This window comes from Syngnathoides biaculeatus, chromosome 4 (assembly GCF_019802595.1).
Source record: "Syngnathoides biaculeatus isolate LvHL_M chromosome 4, ASM1980259v1, whole genome shotgun sequence".
Taxonomy (NCBI): domain Eukaryota; kingdom Metazoa; phylum Chordata; class Actinopteri; order Syngnathiformes; family Syngnathidae; genus Syngnathoides; species Syngnathoides biaculeatus.
In genome coordinates, this window is record NC_084643.1 from 30,898,457 (window position 1) to 30,922,193 (window position 23,737).

The 23,737-nt window shown below is 40.3% G+C and overlaps 1 protein-coding gene across 1 annotated transcript in view; it reads left to right on the top strand.

The window, feature by feature from the left end:
• Window positions 1–23,737, top strand: part of LOC133499421 (collagen alpha-1(XXVII) chain B-like) — a 68,106-nt gene that overhangs the window by 12,062 nt on the left and 32,307 nt on the right. The window contains exons 5-13 of the mRNA XM_061817447.1: window positions 4,807–4,860; window positions 6,744–6,797; window positions 7,698–7,751; window positions 13,259–13,303; window positions 16,048–16,101; window positions 19,165–19,209; window positions 21,238–21,291; window positions 22,177–22,221; window positions 23,584–23,637. Coding sequence (XP_061673431.1) covers window positions 4,807–4,860; window positions 6,744–6,797; window positions 7,698–7,751; window positions 13,259–13,303; window positions 16,048–16,101; window positions 19,165–19,209; window positions 21,238–21,291; window positions 22,177–22,221; window positions 23,584–23,637 — 459 coding nt within the window. The remainder of the gene's footprint in view (window positions 1–4,806; window positions 4,861–6,743; window positions 6,798–7,697; window positions 7,752–13,258; window positions 13,304–16,047; window positions 16,102–19,164; window positions 19,210–21,237; window positions 21,292–22,176; window positions 22,222–23,583; window positions 23,638–23,737) is intronic.

Below are 23,737 nucleotides of genomic sequence, written 5' to 3' on the forward strand. Positions count from 1 at the left end.
ATAGTTGAGTCACGACAGTTTGTTATAAATGGAAGCACACCAGTTTGGATAAAACAAACTGGCGACTGTCTCTTCACAGCCTGCTAACGAACAAACCAATGGGCCCATGAGTAACTAAATCCGATCTCATTATACCAGAAAAAAATGGCGCAACGTCTTTTACAGAGCTCCTGTATAACCTTTGAGTCTTTCTTGTGGTATTGGATAAGGGCTGGGGGGGTTGTGGGGTTTACTCCACCTGCCCATGAGACTGTGTGCTATGTTGGACATCAGTGGAGCTGGCTTGTTGCAGCCCAATCCCTTTAAACAGCAAAGAAAGAAGTCTTTGTCCCCATCATATTAAAAGCGTTTCAAGACCCCGTCTGGAGCTCAGCGGGTCTTTGCAGTGGCACACCAAACGCTTTGAGGTTCATTCATCAGTCAGCACTGGAGACCCAAATGTAGGCCACTGACACTTGGGAGTATTACTGACTGTTTTCATGAACTGGCAGAAATTTCCACAGATACTTTGCAGGATTAGAGAGAACTGGGTAAGATTAGAAATAATTACCTTGCAGTAACACAGTAAGTCTACTTGTGGGAAAAAAAAAACATCAGTAACACTAAAATTACACATTTATTGGAATGGAAACTGTGATATAATTACATTTAACATATTTGTAAAAATCCATCCAACCATTTTTCATCCCATTTACCACTTAAGGTTGAGATCAGGAAATCCCTTGCAATTGGACGGCTCCAAATTTTGATTGACGATAGCTGGTTTAACCTATCCCGGCAGACTTTGAGTGAAAGGCGGATTAAACCGTGCTATGGTCGGCAGTCAATTACAGGGCATGTTTGAAAATATCAAAATGAGGAAAAGAAAAAAAAACTATTGTTATCCTATAGCCACTTTGTTTACCTTCAATATGTTTTTAATATATGATTGTAAGATGGCCTATGTACTCCACCTCTCACTGAAAGTCAACTCGGAGTAGCTCCATGTCACCTGTTACTCTAATGAGGAAACAAGCTACAAAAAATAAATGGATGAATGCAAATTCTCATTGCGGCATAAGCATAAATGCAATCACCACAACTTAAAACTCTGCTATGCAAAGTAAACGCCATTTATCAACAAAATCCAGAAATGCCACCGGCCTCTCTGGGCCCGGGCTCATCTAAGATGGACCCATGCAAAGTGGAAAAGTGTTCTGTGGTCTGACAAGTCCACATCTCAAATTGTATTTTGAAATTAGGCGTCATGTCCTCCAGGCCAAAAGAAAGAAGAAAAGAGGAAAAGAACCATCCAGAGTATTATGGATGCAAAGTTCAAAAGCCAGCATCTGTGATGGTATGGGGCTGTGTTAGTACCAGTGCCATGGGTAACACATCTGTCAAGGCATACACAGGTTTTGGAGAAACATATGCTGCCATCCAAGCGATGTTTTTTTCTTTCATAGACACCCCTGCTTATTTCACTAAGACAATACCAAACCACATTCTGCATGCATTACAACAGCGTGGCTTTGTGCTAAAAGAGTGCTGCTACTAGACTGGCCTACCTGCAGAGTGGATGTGTCACCCATTGAAAATGTGTGGCTCATTATGGAGTGTAAAATATGACATTGGAGACCCCAGACCATTGAACAACAGAAGTGGTACATCAAGCAAGAACGGGAAATAATTCCACTTACAAAGCTTCAACATTTTTTCTCCTCAGGTCCCAAACAATAAAATGTTGTTAAAAGAAAATGTGATGTAACTGATAATCATGACCCTGTCCCATCTTTTTTGGAATGTGTTGCGGCCATGAAATTCCAAGTAAATGATTATTTGCTCAAAACAATAGTTTATCAGTTTGAACATTAAATAGCTTATCTTTGTAGTGTATTCAATTAAGTATAGGTTGAATATGATTTGCAAAGTATTGTGTTCTATTTTTATTTGTTTAACACAAAGCCGCAACTTCATTGGAAATGGAATTGAATGGACCCAAGTTTGAAGTAAGGAAAGCCAACATTAACATTTCCTACCGTGACACTCGAAACTTTTCAACCATCTTTGGAAATTACATTTGGAACATATACAAATACTCAAGACGTTTGCAATGTACCAATAAAAGACTTAAAAACATCACATTCAATGGCGCTTGCTCGAAATAATAGCTAGCGTTGAACATTTAACGTGTTAAATGTTTATTCGGTTCATTGCAAAATATTTACTTACCATGGGGATTACAATTCTCCGCAGAAGGAAAATAACTGATAACCGTACGTTGTAAATTACACAGTATTTTATTGCCAGGAAAAAAAACAGCTCTATATGAAGTAATTACCACTAAATTAGAAGCATAGGTTTGTGGAAATATTTTTTTTTCCTTTTACATGAATTACAATCAGCAGTGCAAAAGCACAGTGAAGGTCTTAGTGGGTCTGTTTAGTCCTAACGGCTCATAAAAACAGTAGCTTCACCTGTAAAAGTCATTGGGACACACAGTAAATATGCTTGCAGTTTTAACTTGCAGGTGCCTTCCATATGAAGGCAGTGTCAGCTTTGTGTGTGTGTGCGTGTTGGGTTACCTGCGGACGTGTGCTTAATGTCTCACCATTGCAAAATCAGGATTTATTAATTACAGAAGGCTGCTGCACAATCATTAATTTCTACCCCCTTTTCCATACTCCTTACCTGCCAAAAATGACTTCCATACATTTTAATCTGGAGCATAAAAAAGGGGGAATTCACTGAAATGAAAATCTGCGGATGAGCTCCTGTTAAGTGTCTCCATATGTCTACCGCCTGCAAGGGGAAGAAGGGTGCGGGTCCGTTTTTCAGGTGGGCGGGGGGTTCTGAGGCTCTTTGACTTCTCCCCCACAAGCTGACACGAGAAGTCAGATAAAAAAAACAGAGATGTGGAAAAGATTGTCCAGGTGGAATCTGATCTTTTTCTTTCACCTCTGGCATGACACGCTTCACAACCTCTGGAAGTCCTGAATAAGTCAAAGAATGGGCAGAAGATACAGTGGCTTCCTGTTGAGGCGTTTGAACATATTTTAATGCTCAAGATTATGCCTTCTCAGCACTTCTTGAACTCTAGGATCCCTTATGGAGCTTCACTTTTACCAGCAGCCCGTCTTTGTAGTTTGCATTCATTTATGATGCCATCAACGGTAAGATATATTTACATATTTGCACTTCTGCCCACCTGGTCCAAATTGCTTTTGTGTAAAAAAAAAAAAAAAAACTGGAGGAGGGGGGCGATACAATGTGATGGATGAGCAGCCTTCACATTGGGAGACCCCATTTACCAGTGGAAAATTGTGGGGGGAAAGGAAAATAACCGATATTATGTGCGGAGGCAGGAGACACATGTTGGAGACAACGAGGGCTCGCAGAGCACCTAAACACAAACAGAGGGACCCAGGGGCCGTGCCCCGGGACCTTAGACAACCGGTGGAAAGGAAGGAATATGTATGCACATGTGTTAACAGTCAGACTGTATATAGGGGAACTTTAAGTACCACTGTGGGATACTGGACAACTTATGATTTATTATAAACATTTTACCTATAGAGGTGAATAGAAACAGTCAAACTATTGTGGATCATCAAACCTTTACTAATTATAAAGGGAATTCATTATGTAAAATTTGGCATTGTCATACAGTTGATAAAATACGTTAACCTCTGTTTTTGTAACATTCTTTATCTGTTTGCTAAAATAATAGACTGTGATAATAACAGTGGCCTCAGTCACTCATATTTGAAAAATGTACAGATGTGGTCAGTCACGCCTGCAGATATAAAGTTGCGGGTTTGTGTTCTGTTTGTATTTATGAGTATACCCTTGTTTGTAATTATGAGTGTACCCCTTTAAGAGCAGAGGCGGGCGGTGTCAGGTAAGCTAGGAAGTAGAAGTAGGCTGAGCAGCACCTCGTGTGCTTCCGTGTTTAAAAAAAAAGAAACAAAAAGACATCAGGCTGTGGTTCACTGCGCTGGATCAGTTTTCATGCGCGCTGAGAGTGTGCGACAAGTGCACAATTGCGCAGTGGCGCAGCTCAGAGGGAACATTAGTCAAGACTACACAAAATAAGTGACGTCTTTCATTATCTATGTATTTCTATTCGTAACAAATTTTACGCGCGTGATTTTTCGTCCTCGACTGTGAAGTTTTGCGAGTGCGATGGCGTGCAGGTGCATACGCGCCCGACAAATCACAGTGACTGGTGGCCTTGACTGTAGTTGTCCATTCTTAAAGCCTTTTCACAAAGCACTTGGCAACTTACAGCGAATCGTCCACTTTCCCACTCATTGCGTATGGGCTTAGGGGACGGACCACGCAATGCCGTCTCGTGGCTTGGCACAGCAAGTGCAGAGGGCATCTGATGCAACGTGACCCGCCCCAGAATCGAAACATGTACTATTTCGGAGTGCCGTCGCGGTCACGTCAAAAAGTACTTCCAGTGCGAGGGGCTGGGGAAGTGAAATGAAGAAGGGTGCTGTGTCCAAGTCTCCAAGCATTGGAATTGCGAGATTCCAGTGGGTGATAGTAGGTCCTCAGTTTATGTCTAAGTTCCGTTACGACACTGGAGACCCAACTTGAATTTGTACATTAGTTAAAATTTGGTGTTAACGCCTCTTAGACTTGTTCACAAATATTGTGCAGTGTCCATAACCTCAAAACCATGTATGTCAGGACCATTGTAAACCTGCGTGGCCCCTGTATCCAGCATCATCCACCTTCCCCCCTCAAAGAGAAAAGTCATGTTCATTTATGAATTATGACCTCTACTCGTTGTTTCTAATTACATGTTTCTGGTTTCAGGGACCCATCGGCTCACACGGAAACCCTGGTCAACCAGGACCACCAGGATTTAAGGTATAGCATCGTGTCTTACATATTTTACTAATAAAGGGCAAAGAGCAAAAGTAAAAGCTCATAGGTAATATTGCACTGTGGTTCGTATGGCTGATTTTCATGCAGCCGGCGTAGGTTAGATTCTTCTCAGTTTCTTCGTAAATGTTTGGGAATTGGACAGTCCAGTCAACTGGAATGGACCCCAGATTTCCCATAACGATGAACAGCAAAGTCAGTATAGGAATTGGATGGATGGTGCTTCGGGTACTAATTAATACTGTCACTTCAGGATTCTAAGCAATACATTATGACCTTGTTCCCTGTGTCTATAAGCGAAGGTGGGTAAACAGCTAAAAGTAAACATTGACTTTATCGACTCGTGCCTGTTTGTAATGTGCATTTTCCTCTCGTTATTCCCCACCGCAGCACAGCAAAACAACAACGGGAACAAGCTATTTGATGCATGTTGGCCATGGGATCTTTAAGCAAAGATTTGGAAGCTCAGCTGTTGATTGTGTGTATGCTAATGTAGCACATTCTAGTACATTTGATAACACCCTAATTTTACAGTAGAGCAAAGCCTTTCAGCATTGACAGGAATTACCTTTGCAGATGTGAACCAAAAAGATACCTCACAATCACTTATTGGGACTGTTTTGGTGAGAGTAAGATTTTTTTTTTACAGTACTGTGCTTTTGTTCACTTATTCTTACTGAGGTTAAATCCTCAACTCTTCTCATCTCTTAAAAAGCCTCTTGTTTCCTTTCGGCTGAAGTGAGCACTGTCAATTGTGCCCAGACTAATTTACAATTGCTTGACATCAGCATGTGTTCCAGCTTTGATATGCTAAGAGAGCGCTTGCTAAGAATAATACGTCAAGCTGATGTCACGGGAGACTTGTGTATGTTATACTTTCCTGGATTGAGAGGTGTTTGTGTGTCAGGTAAATCCATTAAAATGTATTCATTTTCCACCACATATTGCACCATGTTCATCAGCGCTTGCTATCACGCCATAACTCATCGGCCAGTAGAACCAAACCCGCTTACGTCCAACCAAAAAGGGGATTGTGAGTTAGCTGATGTTTGTTTTGTATGTTATCTGATCTGGTTTTAATGATGATGAATAATGACAAGACCGTGTTCAGTCACTCACCACTGAGATCTGTCTGACCATTTCATATGACATGGAGAACAAAATTGAGATAAATAATGCCTGGAGGGTACAACTGTATTGAGTGTTTAAAAAGAAGTCACTACATTTTGCGCTTAAATCTTCGATTATTCAGTGGAAATAAATGGATGATGTTTCTCTTGGCTCAAGATCTGCTCCCCAAACTGTTAAGCAATAATCAGGCTGGAGAAAATTCCCACAAAGACTTTTCATGGCCAAGTCTTCGCTGACACAGAAATGTAAAAGGGGGGGGGGGGGTGATGTGGTGCCGGGGTCAAATTGTTCCACCTTTGAGTGAACTGCTCGGGACAAATATGCCACACGTACTCCTGAAAGAGAAGTTCACGAAATGCAATCTCCCCCCCAACCAAGCCAGTGATGTCACTATTTCCCCATGGCTCTTTTGCTGTAAAAATGTGCAGGCTGTTTTCTTGCTGGTGCGATGAGACATTGCATGCTGACCCAGAATGCACCAAGTAGTCCCACTGCCCGAAAAGGGAGAAGAATGTTCTGCTGTCACTCCTTGCTGGGCTGGTGTAAACCAAGTTCCTGGAGGGCATAAATGGCTCACACGTTCATATAAATACACCAACAAGAAGAATGATCTCATTACTTGATGATAGTGTAAATGCAAACAAAGTGACTCTGGGCCTTATAGTGAGTGAGTGCTTTCCAGATGCAGAGAAGTCGCAATGCAGTGCATAAAATGACTCAATTTTGTTCTCTTTCAGGGAGAAAAAGGTGATCCTGGTCTGACTCTTGGCCAAGCCCCAAAAGGACAAAAAGTATGTATCCGTTTTGAAAGTCATTTGCTGACTTTTTGATACACTCACTGACTCATTGACTCTGTCATCATAATTTTGCATCTTACCAAGAAATTTGGGAAAATTGCATGCTTGCAACAGACCCTTTTCTGTAACAAGCATGACTCAAATCAAGACGTGCTTAGATGAGTTTGGTGTGTGCAGAACTTTCACTAAACCCCATCAAACAGCTTGGAGTTGAATGGACTGGACTTGTTGCCATCCAACAGCTGTGCACATATAGACAAACAAGCATTCACACTGACATGAAGCCCTATGGACAATGTACAATATTCAGTTAAGATCACATCATGGTTTTGTAATGCGTGAAACCATGGAGCAGAATGCAATACCGACAGGCATATATTCCTTATCCTCAGTGAAGAATGACTAAAATTACTGCAGCTAACTGAGAAGCTGTGACCACCTCCACGTATATCTGTATTTTTGCATAATACTGCACCAGGTGGTCCAGGCATTCACCCTAGTAGGAGCAGCACAACATCAATTAAATTGAAGCAAAAAATGTACTTTACAGTCTTATACATTTATTTGTCTTTACTCTTTACTGTGTATTTATAAAGTACAATATTATTGTGTGCAATTTCTCGTCTTAAAAATCGCATTCCAAAACTTTTTTTCCCAAGAGGCTGGAACAGATTAATACAATTTCTACTCATTGCATTGGGGACAGATGGCTTGTGATACAAGTGTTTTGTGTTATGAGGATGATTTTGGAACCAATTAAAGTTGTATCAAAAGGCACCGCTGTATAACTATTCTCAATACATACTTATACAGTTTTCAATTCCTGATGGTACAGTGCCCAATACTTCTGCGTAATCCATTTTATGTTGAATGTGACCCACTTTGTCCTTCTAGGGAGAACTTGGTGTCAAAGGCCCTGCTGGACCACCTGGACAACATGGCCGAAAGGTAGGATGCATCTGTTTTGTTTCACGATCTGTTTATGTTTGTACATGTAGTTAAGTCTGGCACGAAGGCATCTGCAACATGTTACAGGGCCATATGTGTGATATTGTGCATCTTTTGAGCAGACACCCGAATATCAAACCTTCTCCCTTCTCCTCCTCCTCCTCCTGTTTCCCCCTCCTCCTCATCCATGATGTGAAATCAGTAAGTGGATGTTAGGCTGTTGCTTGGAATGGAACGGAGGGATAACAGGAGCGCACCTGTGTTCTGGGTTGACTAGTTTGTACATCTGCAAGTCAGATTTGAAGGTGACAGAGTGAAGCCTATGCTGTAAGCGGTCCATTTGAATTGGTGAGAGTAGCGTACGCTCCCTCAAACGAGTTTCTCAGTCCGGTTTTAGTGCCGTCCTGCACGCGTTTTCTCATGCGTGTGATTCTTTACGTGCTACATGTCAACTTGTCAGAGTGATGATGATGAGCAGCAAACGCTTCTCCTCACGACCTTGTTCTTTGCATTAAAGCCTTGGCCCTCTCCCCTAAACTCTGCTATTCCGCTTTTCTGGAATCACACGGCCCAAGCGATTTCCAGCACTAACGTTTCCCACTGGTTATCCATTCATTTGTTTCCCAAATGGATAGCAAAGGAAGTTGTAAACACTGACACCTCCTTCGAGGGACTTGCATACTTGCACTCTTCTTCGCGCAATATGCAACATACTGTACATCACAAAGGATTGACCTAAGCTACAGTAACATACTATAAAAGGTCTCATTGTGTTGTGCGAATTATATTTATTTACATATATATATTTATCCATCAATCCATCCATCCATTTTCTTTTGCCGCTTATCCCCACGAGGGTCGCGGGCAGTGCTGGAGCCAATCCCAACTGTCAACGGGCAGAAGGTGGTGTACATCCTGAACTGGTTGCCAGCCAATCGCAGGCCCCATCGAGACAAACAGCCACACTCACAATCACACCTAGGGGCAATTTAGAGTGTCCAATTAATGTTGCATGTTTTTGGGATGTGGGAGGAAACCGGATTGAAAAACCACGCAGGCATGAGGAGAACATGCAAACTCCACACAGGTGGGGCTGGTATCAAACCTGGGTACTCAGAACTGTGAGGCCAACTCTTTACCATCTGATCCACCGTGCCGCCTATATATATTTATATATTATTTAATTATATTTATATTATTAACGGAATAACAATTGGGAAACACGAGGAGTCTTCTTTTTTGTTCTACAGTGTCTGCGGGAAGACTGCACACAGAATGGAGCATCAAAGCTAGCGTCACAATAAACATGAGAACAAAAATCTGATGATTGTAGCCAGTTACATTAAACAGAAAGTACCAAACAAAAACAACATTGGCCAACGGACTACATGCTGATTCACCAAGTCTCAAGCAAACTGCTTTATGACTTTATCTGATCACATGCAGTTGTTTGTTCTAGGTCATTTCTATTGCAGACATAATACAGGACTCTGTGTATTACATTAACATTTAGCTGCTTCAATGAAACTAACGCATGTTTTTGGAATTTGGAAGGGAAGCCAGAGCACTCGAAGAAAACCCACAACGGCACAGGGAGAACGTAGGATGGCCGGAGCCCAGATTCAAACCCAGAACCTCAAAACTCTGAGGCAAATGTGCTTTGATAAACAGCTTGAAATACCAATAGAACCCTTCTATGGTGCAAGAGAGACAAAACCACACAAGTGTCCACCCACAACTGGTCAATATTTTCAAATTACCCCTGGATCCATTGGTGGCCATCTAAAAAAAAAAGCCTTTTAGCTTTTGGCCCCAAGAGTCCCATTTGAACCCCACAGGCTCCAGGTTAAATTTCACCTCCAAATAAATTGCATTAAAAAAAAAAAAAACTTTCACAGATGCTTTTAATAAAGATTCTTAAAAACAGCAAGAAAACCATATTGTGATGCTGTATGCCAAAATTGTTGACATTCATCTGGCGGGATCCGCTTTCCAAGGAGGAACCCACCCTAAATTTACTTAGTCGGGGAGCAAGAGTATCTCCTGAGATCTCCAGCAAACGAGGGACACTATTATTTTTCCTTTGATTTGCTCTTACGTGCACAGCTTCATTCTCCTTGGGGATAAAGATTCTTTATTCATATACCAGGTCACAGCTAGGTGAGGGAGTCTGAGGCAAAGGCACACACACTCACATAGCATTAATCAAAAAAAGTGTATATCTCAAATAATGTGTTATGCAACCATATAATGCAGACTGAAATCTCATCTGTCAGCGTCTTTCCTCATGAGTCATAGAACATGTAGTCATGGGAAAACACTGATCTACTTCCTGATCATTAATGGTAATCTCTCGCTGGGCGTTGTCTGACAGTCTGGCTCAAGTCCGGACACATCTGGGTTAAACTTTTTCACGCGCACTAATGCTGCGACTGCAAATAGTGTATTAAAATTCACTTTTGCATCCAGTGAATTAAAGAGATGCGATCACCTTGGCCCAGCTCAAGGCCACTCGACACTTCATCTCACACAGCTGCACGCAACTAACTCCTCTACAAATCATCTGGGTCATATTCCTGCCCCGGTTGCCAAAAAGACAACATTACTCAGCACTTTTTATTCAAATGTCACAAAAATTCCATCACCTGCCAGGGGCGGACTGTGAGGAAAAAGCAGCCCGGGAATCGTGGACAGACTGGCCCAGTTAATGCGCACCGCGGGGAGCCAGCCAGCCGGCAGCACAAGTTTCATGTAGCCCGAAGACTAAAATAATACAAATAATAATAATAATGAATGAATTTGATGGTTTTTTTTTTGACAAGAATTCATGGAGCAACAGTATTTAAAAATCTCAAAGCCCTAAAACTAAAAATATAAACAGAAATACCTAACAGGCAATATATTGCCTGTCAAGTTTACAGTTGATTAGAAAAAGCTTAAATTGCAACATAAATGACAACACAAGTAAATAAAAGCAACCTGCTTTGACTGAAGTTGTGTACTAAAAGTCTTCTTTAAATGCTGTTTTGTCAACATGATCAACAGCTACCGGTACATTAAGTTACAATAGTAACATTATACTGTAAATAATGTCAGCATATGTGGGCCATCTTCACATTCGTGTTTTCATTGTTGTGTAAAAAGATCCATATCGCAAGTTGAAGGGAAACAAGAGATGTCCCACTGTGTTTTTTTTTTCCGCCCAACTGAAGAAATTGGGTGGGATGGTTGTATTTAAAACGGATTTTGTAACATTGAGGTATTAACTTGAATTGTCTTTGTTGTGGCTCCATACAAATTGGACGTACCAGCTTATTGGTGTTAGTGGGTTCATCTGGGTTGACTCCAAAATGTTCCCATATTGTTGCGGTGGCATTAGGCTTTGGAACTGATTATATTTATGCCGCTTAATTTTCTGTAACTGCAGCTCCCGGCTCGCCGTCACACAATCTACCTTTGTGTACGCCAGTGCTCGCATTTAATGCGCCAGTGCTTACGTACATGACCAATCAGACGAAGGGTCCCTGCTCTTCATGACCGCCAATTGGTTTCGAGACCACGATGAAATCCATCAAGTGCCTGCTTTCAAGTTGCGAAAATGTCTTTTTCTTACTCAAATGACTGGGCAGCTGTATGCACTCTCTATTTTTTGACAAACTTTCTGTTTCAAAAATACCAATGTACTTAATTTTTTTTTGTGTGCATTAAAAGTAAAAAAATGTATTGCTCTGGAATATAAAAACTGCAACAGAGTTTATGTATAGCTAAGATCTGCAGTCTGAGACAAAAAGAGATAATCATTCAATCAAATGGTTGTTTGCTGTGTTTTAATATTTTTTTGGGGGGGTCAGTATTTAGTTATTTAATTTTTTATAGGCATTCTTTTTTTTAGTTTCTACTTTTTGCTGAACTAACTAACGCAATAGTGACTGAACCAGCAATGATCAATGCAATTACTCTTTCCCTTGTGTTTTTGCAAACACCGAATAGAATACAATATTCTTTACTGTCACTATATACATATACAATGACATTTATTTCCTGTATGCATCCTAGTTTTACAGTTTTTTTCTCATGTTTGCATTTTTGCACGAAAAAGGCCATAATATAAGTAATCGAGAATTTTGACTGGATTGGTGATAATTTAAAATGCTAAGAATTTATTTGTTTTTTTTTCTTATTCATAGATCCCAAACAAGCGTGCATTAGTAGACTGTATTGCATTACCGTACGTGTTATTAGACTCAAATACAATGTAGTTTGTGTAACTTTGAATTGGGAAATCCCCCAAACTCCTTATGCAACACAAATGACAGTCAAATTCCAAACACTTGGCCAGGGTCGGGCTTTGTAAAATGACGACCTACTGCATTTTGCCTGACACTTTTTTTGCCCATCTCTTTTTTTTTTTTAAATAAACTTTTATTATTATTTTTTCTTAAACTGTGGCCCGACTGGCTGTCTCAGTGCCAGGGAAAGCCCCTCAGTTTCTCCACAGAATGCAAAGGTTGCCCGGGAGTCGCTCAGCCCTGTTAAGTGACACTTGAGTAGACTACTCGCAGCTCTGGACTGTTGCAGTTTTTCTTTCTACAGCCAGCCCTAAAGATGGTGAAGCACTGGAAAAGAAGGTCTTGAGGGTTTTTTTCATTGTGGTGAAATAACATGCTCACAATTTTATTTGCTGAGTATGCTTTCCCTGTGAAAGGGGAAGTGCTTCACCAAGAGGGAATACATTCTTGTTGAATGGTGGGGGTGAAAAATCCATGGAAAGAACTTTTTTTTTTTGGTGTGCCTAGCAAACTATGTTACTTGTTGTGGCCCAGTTGTGCGGTCTGTATCTCTTTTGAACGGACAAACCAAGCTTTTTTTTTCAAAGGCTTCTTATTCAACTTGCACTGTAGTCTGCTGACTCATCTTAATTGTGGTTATTTAGCTTCTTCTGACGACTCATTCTTTCCCTGATTTCTATGCAACTTCTTTCAAACTCAAAGCACTTGTCCAAAAAACATCGCCCCCAATGACTTTGAAAGTCTTGATTGTGAACTAGGAATACTTTAAGAATGATGTTTGTGAAGAGTGATTGGTTACTCCTTAATTGGTTTACATGGTCTACTTCACTTGTGCTTGGCCGGTTTGGGCCTAAGACAGATCGAAGCAGAGGCCATTACAAGTCGGCAGATAAGAGGGCACAAATACATAACTTTACACAGTTGTGACAACCCTCGCGACCAGACAAGGCTGCTCTTACTCAGAATTTTGGGGAATGGCTGTTCTGTAACAAAGCTAGAAGCCTACTGGTTTTAAAGCCTCTCCAACTCCTAGAAGGCTGACTTAACCAAGGGTCAAAATCATATCAGTGCATATTTTTTTGTCAGTGCTCTGCTCATTTTATCAGAAAATAGCAACATTAGTAAATTCCAAAGAGCTTAGGTCACATACTGTACTGTACAGAGTGTCGGACTACATTTCTCACCAAATTCTAAATGGTTGTTTTATTTGGTCAACAGGGACAAAGAGGTCACCCTGGTCCCGCTGGTCTGCCTGGTGAACCTGTGAGTATTTAATTCTTAAATGAAGGGAACGGAAATAAGTATTTGCAACAACTGTTTTAAGAATGCGAGCAATGCCACATGTGACAAAGAACTAATTTGATTAAGATATGGAACAGATATGGAAGCTGATCTGCTAAACAGGCACAACCAGAATCAAATCTGCCAAGCGTACTAAACTGCCATCAACTTCATTCCTTGCATTGGGGGAGATGTGAAACATAAAACAAATCGTGCTGGCTGATTTTGCGCCATTGACAACATGTCTGTCAAGTCGGTGCAAACCAGCGGGAAAAGTGATGCCAATGTGAGCGCAAGCAATATGAGAGTTGGCGGGGGTGGACTTTTATGCTTGTGTAAACATTTCCGAAATGCCAGAAACAAAACTTTTCAGAAATGATCCAAATGACCTAAAAGCTGGTTTGAAGCCAGTCACCAGAAGGAGTCATGCCATCTCACCTCCAGTAAAATTCACTGTGACAATTGGTGCTGGCGTCTCACAGAGGTTTTATATTCACTGTTATGCATGACGGATACAAAAAAGTAAATTTAAATCCAACGGCCTCAGGGCAAACTAAGTCAAACAAAGATCGGATTTTAGGAGATTGCTGGGTTCCCCAAATTTAATGCAGTGATTTATTTATCTTCTGTAGCTGTAATGCTTTAAATTCTATCACTTCAAACTTCATTTTGCGCTTTTGGCACATTCCCAAATGTTTCACGGTGAAAACCATCACAGCTACTGAAAGCTCGAAGCACTCTTTTAAAAACTGTATGTTGGTTTTGTTGGTGGCACACAATCTTTTGGAGTGAGTAAAAATTTGGGATCACAGTATAACTCAGGTCCATTGTGTGTGATATACCCGAATCTTTTGGTTGCAATCATGGAGCACCTGCACTGTTTGTCTTTAAAGAAGACTACATCTTTTATTTATATGTACAGAACAAGACACTCATGTTGTCTGATATAACTCACAATTTGCTAAATCCATCCATCCATTTTCCATTTTACAAGCCGCTTATCCTCACAAGGGTCGTGAAAGTGCTGGAGCCTAACCCAGCTAGGAGAGGATTTTAACCTAGAAACATCAGCTATCAGTTGTTCAGGAATCTTGGCGTGAAACCGAGATCCTACTGGCAGGCGCACAAGTGGGCTAAATGCTTTTGACACCAGAGGCTATTTGAAGCACTCCCCCCTACTCCCAGATCTCGAGCGCTCTCTCTGCTAATTAACTTCCTGTCTCACCCACGTTCAGATGCAAATATCACATACCACACGCATTTATATTTATTAAGTGCATATCACACTTTTTCTGTTTATCTACTAGTTCTCAAGTATAGTAACAATATTGAGTAAAAGTTAAAATCCCATTCAAGCGTAGCCAAGTAATGAGAAAAGCTGCAGTGCTGCTTTAAAATCCATCCTTTCCTCACAAACCCTTTGAAACAAATCATATTCGGTACCAAAATTACATCTTTGCCTTCCACAAACCACACTATAATATTTCATTTGATGTCAGCATGTTTGTATCATAAATTTGAAATTGTTGGACTCTACTGAACACCAGTTATAACATTCCTTACTTCTATTACAGCTTCTGTAACAATTAACAGTGCTGATACTTTGACTACTGTTTGATCTGGTCTCCACAAATTCATTGAATTTGTATATTCAATTAATATACTGTATTATATTAGCATTTGTCTCTTTTTATTGTGCATCACTCATTGCGTTCTTACTGCAGTAGCGGCCATTTAATAAGATCGTTCATGTTGTGAATTTAGTAAACAGTACAAACACCCTGTAATGCATTCTTCATTTTATCTACTTTAAAAAGACTCCCAGTGAGTGGATCTATTGGGATTCTTACTGATATACTAGAGAGCAAAAGTAATTTATGCTACATATTTGAACTTTTATTGCTCATCATGCAGAATGTTGATGGATTCCAAGATATAGCTCATCTTAAAGATCCAATATTTTATGTCTGCAGCACATTTGAATGTGTCTTCCCATGATGTATCTGGGTCTATATCTGTGTCGTCCCCCCAAAAAGAAGAAAATAGAAAGGAGACAAAGCTAATATTTGGGGGAAAAAAATGTTAATGATTCGTGACATCTTCATGGGCAAACGATGCTAATTCCAATTTGTATTGAAAATGATATTACACACAATCTCATAAGAATGAAGCTACTGGAGGAAGGCACAGAAACACATTTTTCCTCCTCATGACAGTTTATATAATTTCCAAAGATAGAAGACGTATCCACTAGGAATAAAAAAGTAGCGTGATTATCTTTGTCAAGGCGGAATATTTGAAAAGGATCTCGTTATGCGTACCGCATGAGATATCAGGTGAGTATATCTTGCTCCGTTGCGAGAAACAGAGTATGTTACTTTTATGCGCTGTGATCAAGAGCAAATGTCAAATTATAGCGCAGTAGCTCTCCACTGAGTGTTTAAAGTGCGATGCTGCTCGCTTGCCTCGAGCGATACTCACTCGACTAACCACCGCTTCTTTCATGATGCTATTTGCTTGTTTATCCATAACTGCTGCATTTCTTTTATTATTATAAGACTTTTTCCATCCCATTACTCCCAAGGATTGCGCCTCCGACATAAAAACACATGTGCATTAAATAAGATTTGACTTCCTCCCTTGCTGTTTTGCCTCTTTCCTCGCCTGTTTCGGTGTTTTAGTGTCTCCCTTTTGTGCTGATCTGTTTCATTCCTTCTCTCCGAAAGGGCCAACGGGGAGCAGACGGAAGTCCCGGGGTCAAAGGTTATCCTGGCAGGCAGGTGCAGTAAATCAAGTCTTGCGGTGTTAGTTGAGCAGGGCCACACACAAATACAGAAGCACATACATGCGCAGGCACACACTCAAAGAACGTTTGAGCCTTTGCGGAATTTAATAGCCATATGTCTTCATGTAGCAATGCTATAAAGACCATATGTTACTATTTCTATTTTCTCTCTTTATTATAAGGCAGTCATAAAACACAAAAAAATGAAACAAATCCCAACGCACACTGAACATAAACGTCAGTCTTTCACAACTGGTGCGTGGCTCCCTAAAAGCGGTTTGGAAACATGTTCTGGGTTAGTTTTAGTTACTTTGTTGCTCCCTCCTTTGACGTCTATTGAAGGGCAAGTTTGTGGTGTTGAAATTGTTAGCAAGATTTGAATGTAGCCTGACATCACTAATCCCCCGCTCTTCCCGCGAGTCTGACCAAAGCTGTGTGCTCACAAATACACTTCTAAACTTCTTAAACATGGCCATTCATACTGGCACCACATACACTTATGAATGCGAAAAGTATTTATTTGAACCTGTATCCTGCCTCCCAAAAATTGCTGCGCTAGCCATATGAAGCTAGCATTAGCACTGTAAACAAGGCAACGATAGCCATGGTGGTGGTGCTTACATTGATGGCATGACTGATTTGTAAAAGTGTGACTTAGTTAACTATTTAATTAGTTCGTAATTAGAGGTACAACATTGGGACAAATTGAGCAGTTCATTTTTTTGTCTTACAGATCGCTTTAGTCACACTACAGTCAGGACATCTAATAAATACAGTATGACTAAAAATGATGTAGGTTGTGATACAGTGACTAATCAAAACAATGCATACATTTATCATTAGAAAGAAGCATATACTAGTAAATGTATACAATGAAAACATATTTTTGTAAACACTGAATAAAAATAAAACACCCAAGAAAGTAAAGTAACAAAGAAGTAGCTGAGAAGGTGTCTGTCTGATGAGGAATTTCAAAATCAATAGGTCAAAGAGTCCAGACTAACCAAAAGTCAAACGTGGAAGTCAGTGTAGCCTTTTAAATTTGATTTAACCTTTTGCAAAACACAGACGACTGCTTCTCCCGTCCGTATCTTTAGGATATCTTCAGGTTCGTGCATGGGTCTCGCCGTTCGCCTCCTGAAGAGCATTTATTATGTCAAAAGTCTGATGCTTGCGGGTGGTTGCTTACTGTGTGGTGATGGATGAGGTTCGAGCACCTCCTACCATGTGCAGGCTGGGAATGGGCCAATCTGCACAATGAAGTGGCCACGTCTTTTGAAATAGCAATTGAGCTTTATTGTCACACTGACGCATCTGCTGGCGTTGAGTCTAAAAACTGAACGTAAAGCCTGCTGAATGCCAAGAAAATACTCATACAATTTAATCACGCTCCTTAATCCTTTATCCTACTTACATCAGGATAAAGTAGATTTGCAGTCTGCGAGGAATTTTATGTGGAGAATACATGTCACATGCATGTTATGTGTGGCCAAAAAGTACTTGAGATCACAACGTGCCCAAAAAAAAGTGTTGTTGTTCCTTCGGGTTTGACACATTTATGACAATAATGTCACAATTTGGGAGCATGACCAGCAGCGATTTCTACGTCTATGCTTCCAAGACAAACTTCTAATAAAGTTGATTCCCCAAAGATCAATCACGAACACAACAGTATTACTTTTTACCCAGTGTCTCTTTTAAAAACCACAATGTGGTTGCCATGGATGAATTTGCTACTAAAAAGAAGTTCCAATCGAGTGTTCACCCACTATATCACAGTTCATCATTCGGATCCTTTGCTAGGAAATCGCTTTTAATTGGAATTTACAGTATACAGCGAACACAAATAGTGTAAATCCACAACTAATTGGGTTTGTAAAGGGTTTCTTATTTCTAATAGATGGTGCAAGATAATGCAAAATAAATTACTGAGTCTCTCAACTCACTTCCAGTTGTTTTATTGGCACCCGAGGGCCACGAGATGGCAATATCGTTATTGCTTTGACCAAAGCACAGAAAAACAGCCGATCGGTAACACCAAATGAATGAATTCAGTTCCGGAGTAAACTCCACAAATGGGTGAATTAGAGAATGTCATCTCCTGTACCTCTGCTATTTGCTGAAAATCTCATTTATTAGCTGTTTTTTTGCTGAGCCCAAACCAGCAAATGTATTTCTTTGGCGCCATCTGGTGAAATTGTCTTAATGTTATTTTGTTAGTGTTTTTTATGTTTGAAATGTACAATATTGTTGGGGGTTCTTGCGGCATCCTACGTAAAACTTACAGAATGGTAATCCTCGTCTCTTGCTGCATCCAAAAATAGCCGGTATAATCAAACAACTTTACCATTAAAGTATATCTTTATTCCCTTACATTTATTATTGTGTGTAAATGCCAAAATGTGAGGCTACTGACTTAATACCATTCTTGTAAACTGCTGCAGTGCATATTTGTTCGCCAATGTGTTATACCATCACACTTGTAATACTACTCAATATAACTGTTTATGTAACATGGCCTCACATTTGAGTACATGCAAGATGCATGGTGTTGGTGGTTTATGGTACATATTCTTTCAAGCACTTTACCTAAATCTAGTGGTGTCAATTACAAACCGATTTTGTTGTTGGGATGTCACCTTTTCACAGATATTCAATTGAAAAAACTACAACTCAGACAGGAGCTGCTTTTGACCACAGCTCATGCCAAGAAACCCACACTCAGACTCACCGACATCACATCCCACCCCACCTTGCCACACCTCTTAAAGGCACATACAAGTATACAGACGTTACAATATACACAACAGTTTTTATACATTTCATATTTGCAATTAGTTTTTGTGTTCAAATACATTCGCAATCAGGGGCGGTGCCAGGGGGAAGCCAGAGGTGTCTGTGGCCACGTTGAGTGAAGTGTGGCCCCTTTCGTCCACTTAAATATTGGATTCCTTGAGAAATTTCTGAGGATAACTGGTCTGATACACTTGGTATTATTTTAGGATGAATGTTGCTGATTGTAATCACAAATACACATTATATATCTTTTTCCATTCAGGGTTTACCTGGACCTATAGGTGATGTAGGGCCAATGGGAGTCAAGGTGAGTTAAATGTCAACATTAAGACCCCTTTTGTTTCCATATACAATGCGATGAAAAAACTGTAAAATCATTAAACAACTCTAATATCTGACAAAGATAATCCAAGTACCGTAATTCCCACCCTACAGAGCGCACCGGGTTATAAGCCTCACCTCATTTGTAAAGGAAATACCATTTGGTACTTGGTACCGCAGCTGTGTAAAAGCTGCACGTGCCCACATTGAAACCCACATTCAAACACGAGATATTTACAAAGAAAGACTGTACACAGAAAGAGTTTAACACTAGTGCTAACAGGGTCGGTTAAAATAAAATTTACTGGTAAATATCACTGAGACACGCCAGTAACACGGCAGCAACACGCTAGCACAGCGCTAACGCTAGCCCATCGCTAACAGGGCCGGTAAAAGTCACTTCCTCGGAACATATATTCCGCAATTCTCATTCTTACATTTTCCACTCGAGTGCCCCCATGCGGCAGTTAGAAAAAATGCAACAATTCGCTGAATCACAGCATAAACCGCAGGGTGGAAAGTGTGTGAAGAAAGTCACGGCTTGTAGGCTGGAAATTACGGTAAACATTAAATGCAGTTTTTAAATGATGATTTTATTTATCAAGGAAAGGAAAACTATTCAAATCTACCTGACCATGTGTGAAATAGTAAAAGCCCTAAACTAACTAACTGGTGAGGCCACCCTCAGCAGCAACAACTATTAGTTATTGGCAATGAGTCTACCATATCTCTTCCTTGCAGAATTGTTATAATTCAACAACAACTGAGGGATTTCACGCATTAAGGTCATGCTTCAAGTATTTATTTTTGACAAGGCCACTCCAGAGCCTTGATTTTGTTTTTAGAAGCATTTAGAAATGGACTTTCTGGAGTCTTTGGGGTCTTTGTCCTGGTCCAGAACCGAAGTGTACTTCAGCTTGAGATCATTGACTGAGGGCCAAACATTCTCCTTCACTATTTTCTGAGAGCAGTATTCTTGTTTCCATCAGTCACAGCAAGCCATCAAGGTCCTGAATAGGCAAATTGTGGCGGTGGTCTGGTGGGGAACAGACCACCGCCACAATTTTTGACTCAGGGTGTGATGTTCTTTTTCTGAAATTCTGTGTTACAATTATCCCAGAAGTAATGAAACACATGCCTTCCAAAAAGTTTAACTTTTGTCTTGTCAGTCCATACAATATTTTCCTCAAGGTTTTGGGTGTCATTTAGTTGTCTTTTCTTTGTTTTGTTCTGTTTTTGCAAACGTAAGACGATCCTTTATGTTCATTTTGGTCAGCTATGGTTTTCACATTGGAACTCTGCCATGGATGCCATTTTTGCCCAGTCTCGTCCTTATTGCTAAGTCATGAACACTGACTTTATTTGAGGCAAGGGAGCTATTCAGTTCTTTAAATGTTGTCCAGAGTTCTTTTGTGAACTTCTGGATGAATCACTGCTGCACTCTTGGGGTGATTATTGTAGGCTGGCCACTCCTGGGAAGGTTCACCACTGTTCCTTGTGAGGAGAATGGCTTGCACTGTGATTTACTGGCATCCTAAAGCTTTGAAATGTCTTAATGACTCTTTCCAGACTGATAGATGCCAGTAACTTTATTTCTCATTTGTTTTTGAATTTCTTTGAACTGTGGCATTTTTTTAACAGCTCATGCCAGTGTAGAATTGAATTTCTGGATTCTTCAGTCACCACTTTGACAGCAGTAGTTTACTTTTTCATGAATTTGTTCACTACGATGTTACGCCGGCATCATTTAGCTGTACCCTTGAATTCTCTTGTAATTTATGTTTTTCCACTGAGCAGGTCAAGCAGAAAGGTCTTCAGAAACTCTTGACGCAAGGGTATGTGCCCTTGGACTACATCGTGGAAGCCAGCACCATGCAGTCCATGGGCATATACACTGGCCTCAAGGCCTGGCTCCTCCAAAGTCTAAGAATCACATCTGGCATCTTCGTTAAGATGTTTTTCCTGACTTGTGATGTCGCTGTCTTCATCTACCATCCTCTCCTAATCTCTTTAGGGGCTCATCGGCATCCCCGGGCTATTTGGCCTACCCGGTCCTGATGGCGAGAGAGTGAGTGTCAGTGGTGTTGCAATAAATCATCCAAGTGATTAAATTCACACATTCGCACATTTCAAATTCATTAAACTGTAAAGGCAAGGTCCAATGGTGCAAATTAGCACAGTCCCTGGTGGCATATTGGAATTACTGTGATCTAAAAGTTTTAAACGTTCTCTCGAGTCTAGTGTGTGTGTGTGGGTGGATATTTCATAACAACCCTAAAAACAGTTTTACAGTGAAACATGTTATGATGAAAACAGCCTATAGAACTTTTTTTTTGACATATTTGTAATTGTAAAGCTAAATTGTTGAACTGTATGTCTACTGTTTTTTCATTTCTATGTGGCGTTGCAAGAACATCATATGTAAACAATGAGGTAGTAGAGTGTATCAGACAATTTTATTGTGGCTTACTATGAGAGCTGGATCTCGTGTTCATGTGTTCAGTTTTTTAGGATGGTAGTAAGATAAAACGAAAACTTTACTGAAATCTCACCATGTGTTTGAACATTAATTGTAGTGATATTGGCATCATTTTAAATCTGTTTATTTGCTCAGAAAATATTACAGTTGTTACCCAAGGTCGTCTGCACTCGATTTGTCATGAAATAACGCCAATTGTCTCTTGCTTTCATCAGACTGCCGTAGTTTGAAGTCGAAGTACGTATACAGAATAGGACACTTGGAGATACTGCAGATGTGATCATTTAAACATTTCAAATTTTAATTCGGAGATTCTTTCATGCACCACGAGAGGGAGTCTGTGGACCACTGCACCAGACTTTTATAATTACTATAATACAGCTGTAATTATGTAATATATACTGTAACCTTTCTTAATTTAAAAATTGTATGTTAAACCTGAAATGTTATTCTGATCACTTTTTTTTTCTGCAGGGAATTCCGGGCGTTCATGGGAAGAAGGGCGAGATGGGTAGGCCGGTAAAGTTTTCTCTCAACACACTTTTCATCATCCTCATCTTAATAAGACAGCACATGAACATTCCATGCAAAAACAATAAACATTTAATTCATAAAAAGACAATGAATGTGATTGTATTTTAATGTATTGTTCATTATTTTGTTTTAAGTTCTAACATGCTGCTCCTGCAATATGAAGGCACTTAAGGAAACACAATACGTCATGCTTGTTTTTCATTAGCATACTTTGCTAACACAAAGTGTCAGTTGTGGTTTTAGCTCTATGACGTAGTGAGCCACACACAAGGCAAAGTCTCTCGTCAATGGCGCCTGGAAGTCAGCCTTCCATCCGTGAGGGCTTACATGGAAAATGGTGAAACTGCTCAAGAGCACTCATGTCGATGTGATGGGTCCCAGCAGGGGAGTCAGTCAGGTCGTACATTTTGACATGAGCCAAAGCAGCCAAAAGTAGGCTTCATCGTAGCCTTGTCACGAGTTATTTCTCTCTCAGTGAGCTCATTTGCTTTGCGTAATGTATTTTGTTTTCTTCTCTGAGTCAGCAGAAGTGAATGGCCCGCACAGATGTGAGAGTATACAGTACATACTGAAGATGTACCATTCTAAAACAATCAGAAGTGTTTTATGCTGAAATGCCTGCAGTTAATTGAATTCACTTTATGAATAAGACACTGGCTGAAGGTTCTTAGACTGATCCTCATAAAAAAAAAAGTCTCGCCAATTTGTTAAAGACTTGCATGTGCTTCTGATCAAACCAAGACATTTATTGGCATTTCTGGAAAGAAGCAACATTTTCCACATTTCCTGTGGGCTTCAAGTTGCACCAATTACTGCTTATTGCTTTATCCACATCGGCCAAATGTTCCAGATCAGATGCAAACTTTTTAAAAAAGCATTTCTTTTGGTATTATCATATTAATTGAACTTCAGTCCTCAAACAGAAAAACGTTTTTTTTTTTACCCATCATGTTCACCTTCCTTACGTTAGTGCAGTGTTATCCAGTGTACATGACATATGTGGTGCCTCGCGGCTGTGTCACATTTTTGTTGGATCTTCATAATGGAATAAGCAGGATTCCATACACCAGTCGCAATTAAAAAAAAAAGCCTGCAGTAAGCATTTCTTGGGTTTATGTTCCAAGCAGCTTTATTCAACCATGTGGGCAAACCCTGGCGGTTTCTGACGCTCACGCCATTGGAATTTCCTGCCAGTCACTAAGGAATTAGCGTATGGGGGAGCACATCTGATGGGAACTGCTGAAATTTCTTTTTAACACTTAGCTTGCAGTTGAATGAAATAATAAGACCGCGAAAAAGCCACTCAGTTCCCCTCTACTTACATAACTACCTTGTCTATCTGTTTAGGGATTTCCTGGCGATTTTGGAGAGAGAGGACCCCCTGGCCCTGATGGAAACCCTGTGAGTACATGATGCGGTACCCATAGACTATACATACAAGGAGAACATGTAAACACAGAGCAGATATTCCAACCTAGAATCTCTCAATTGCAAAGCAGAT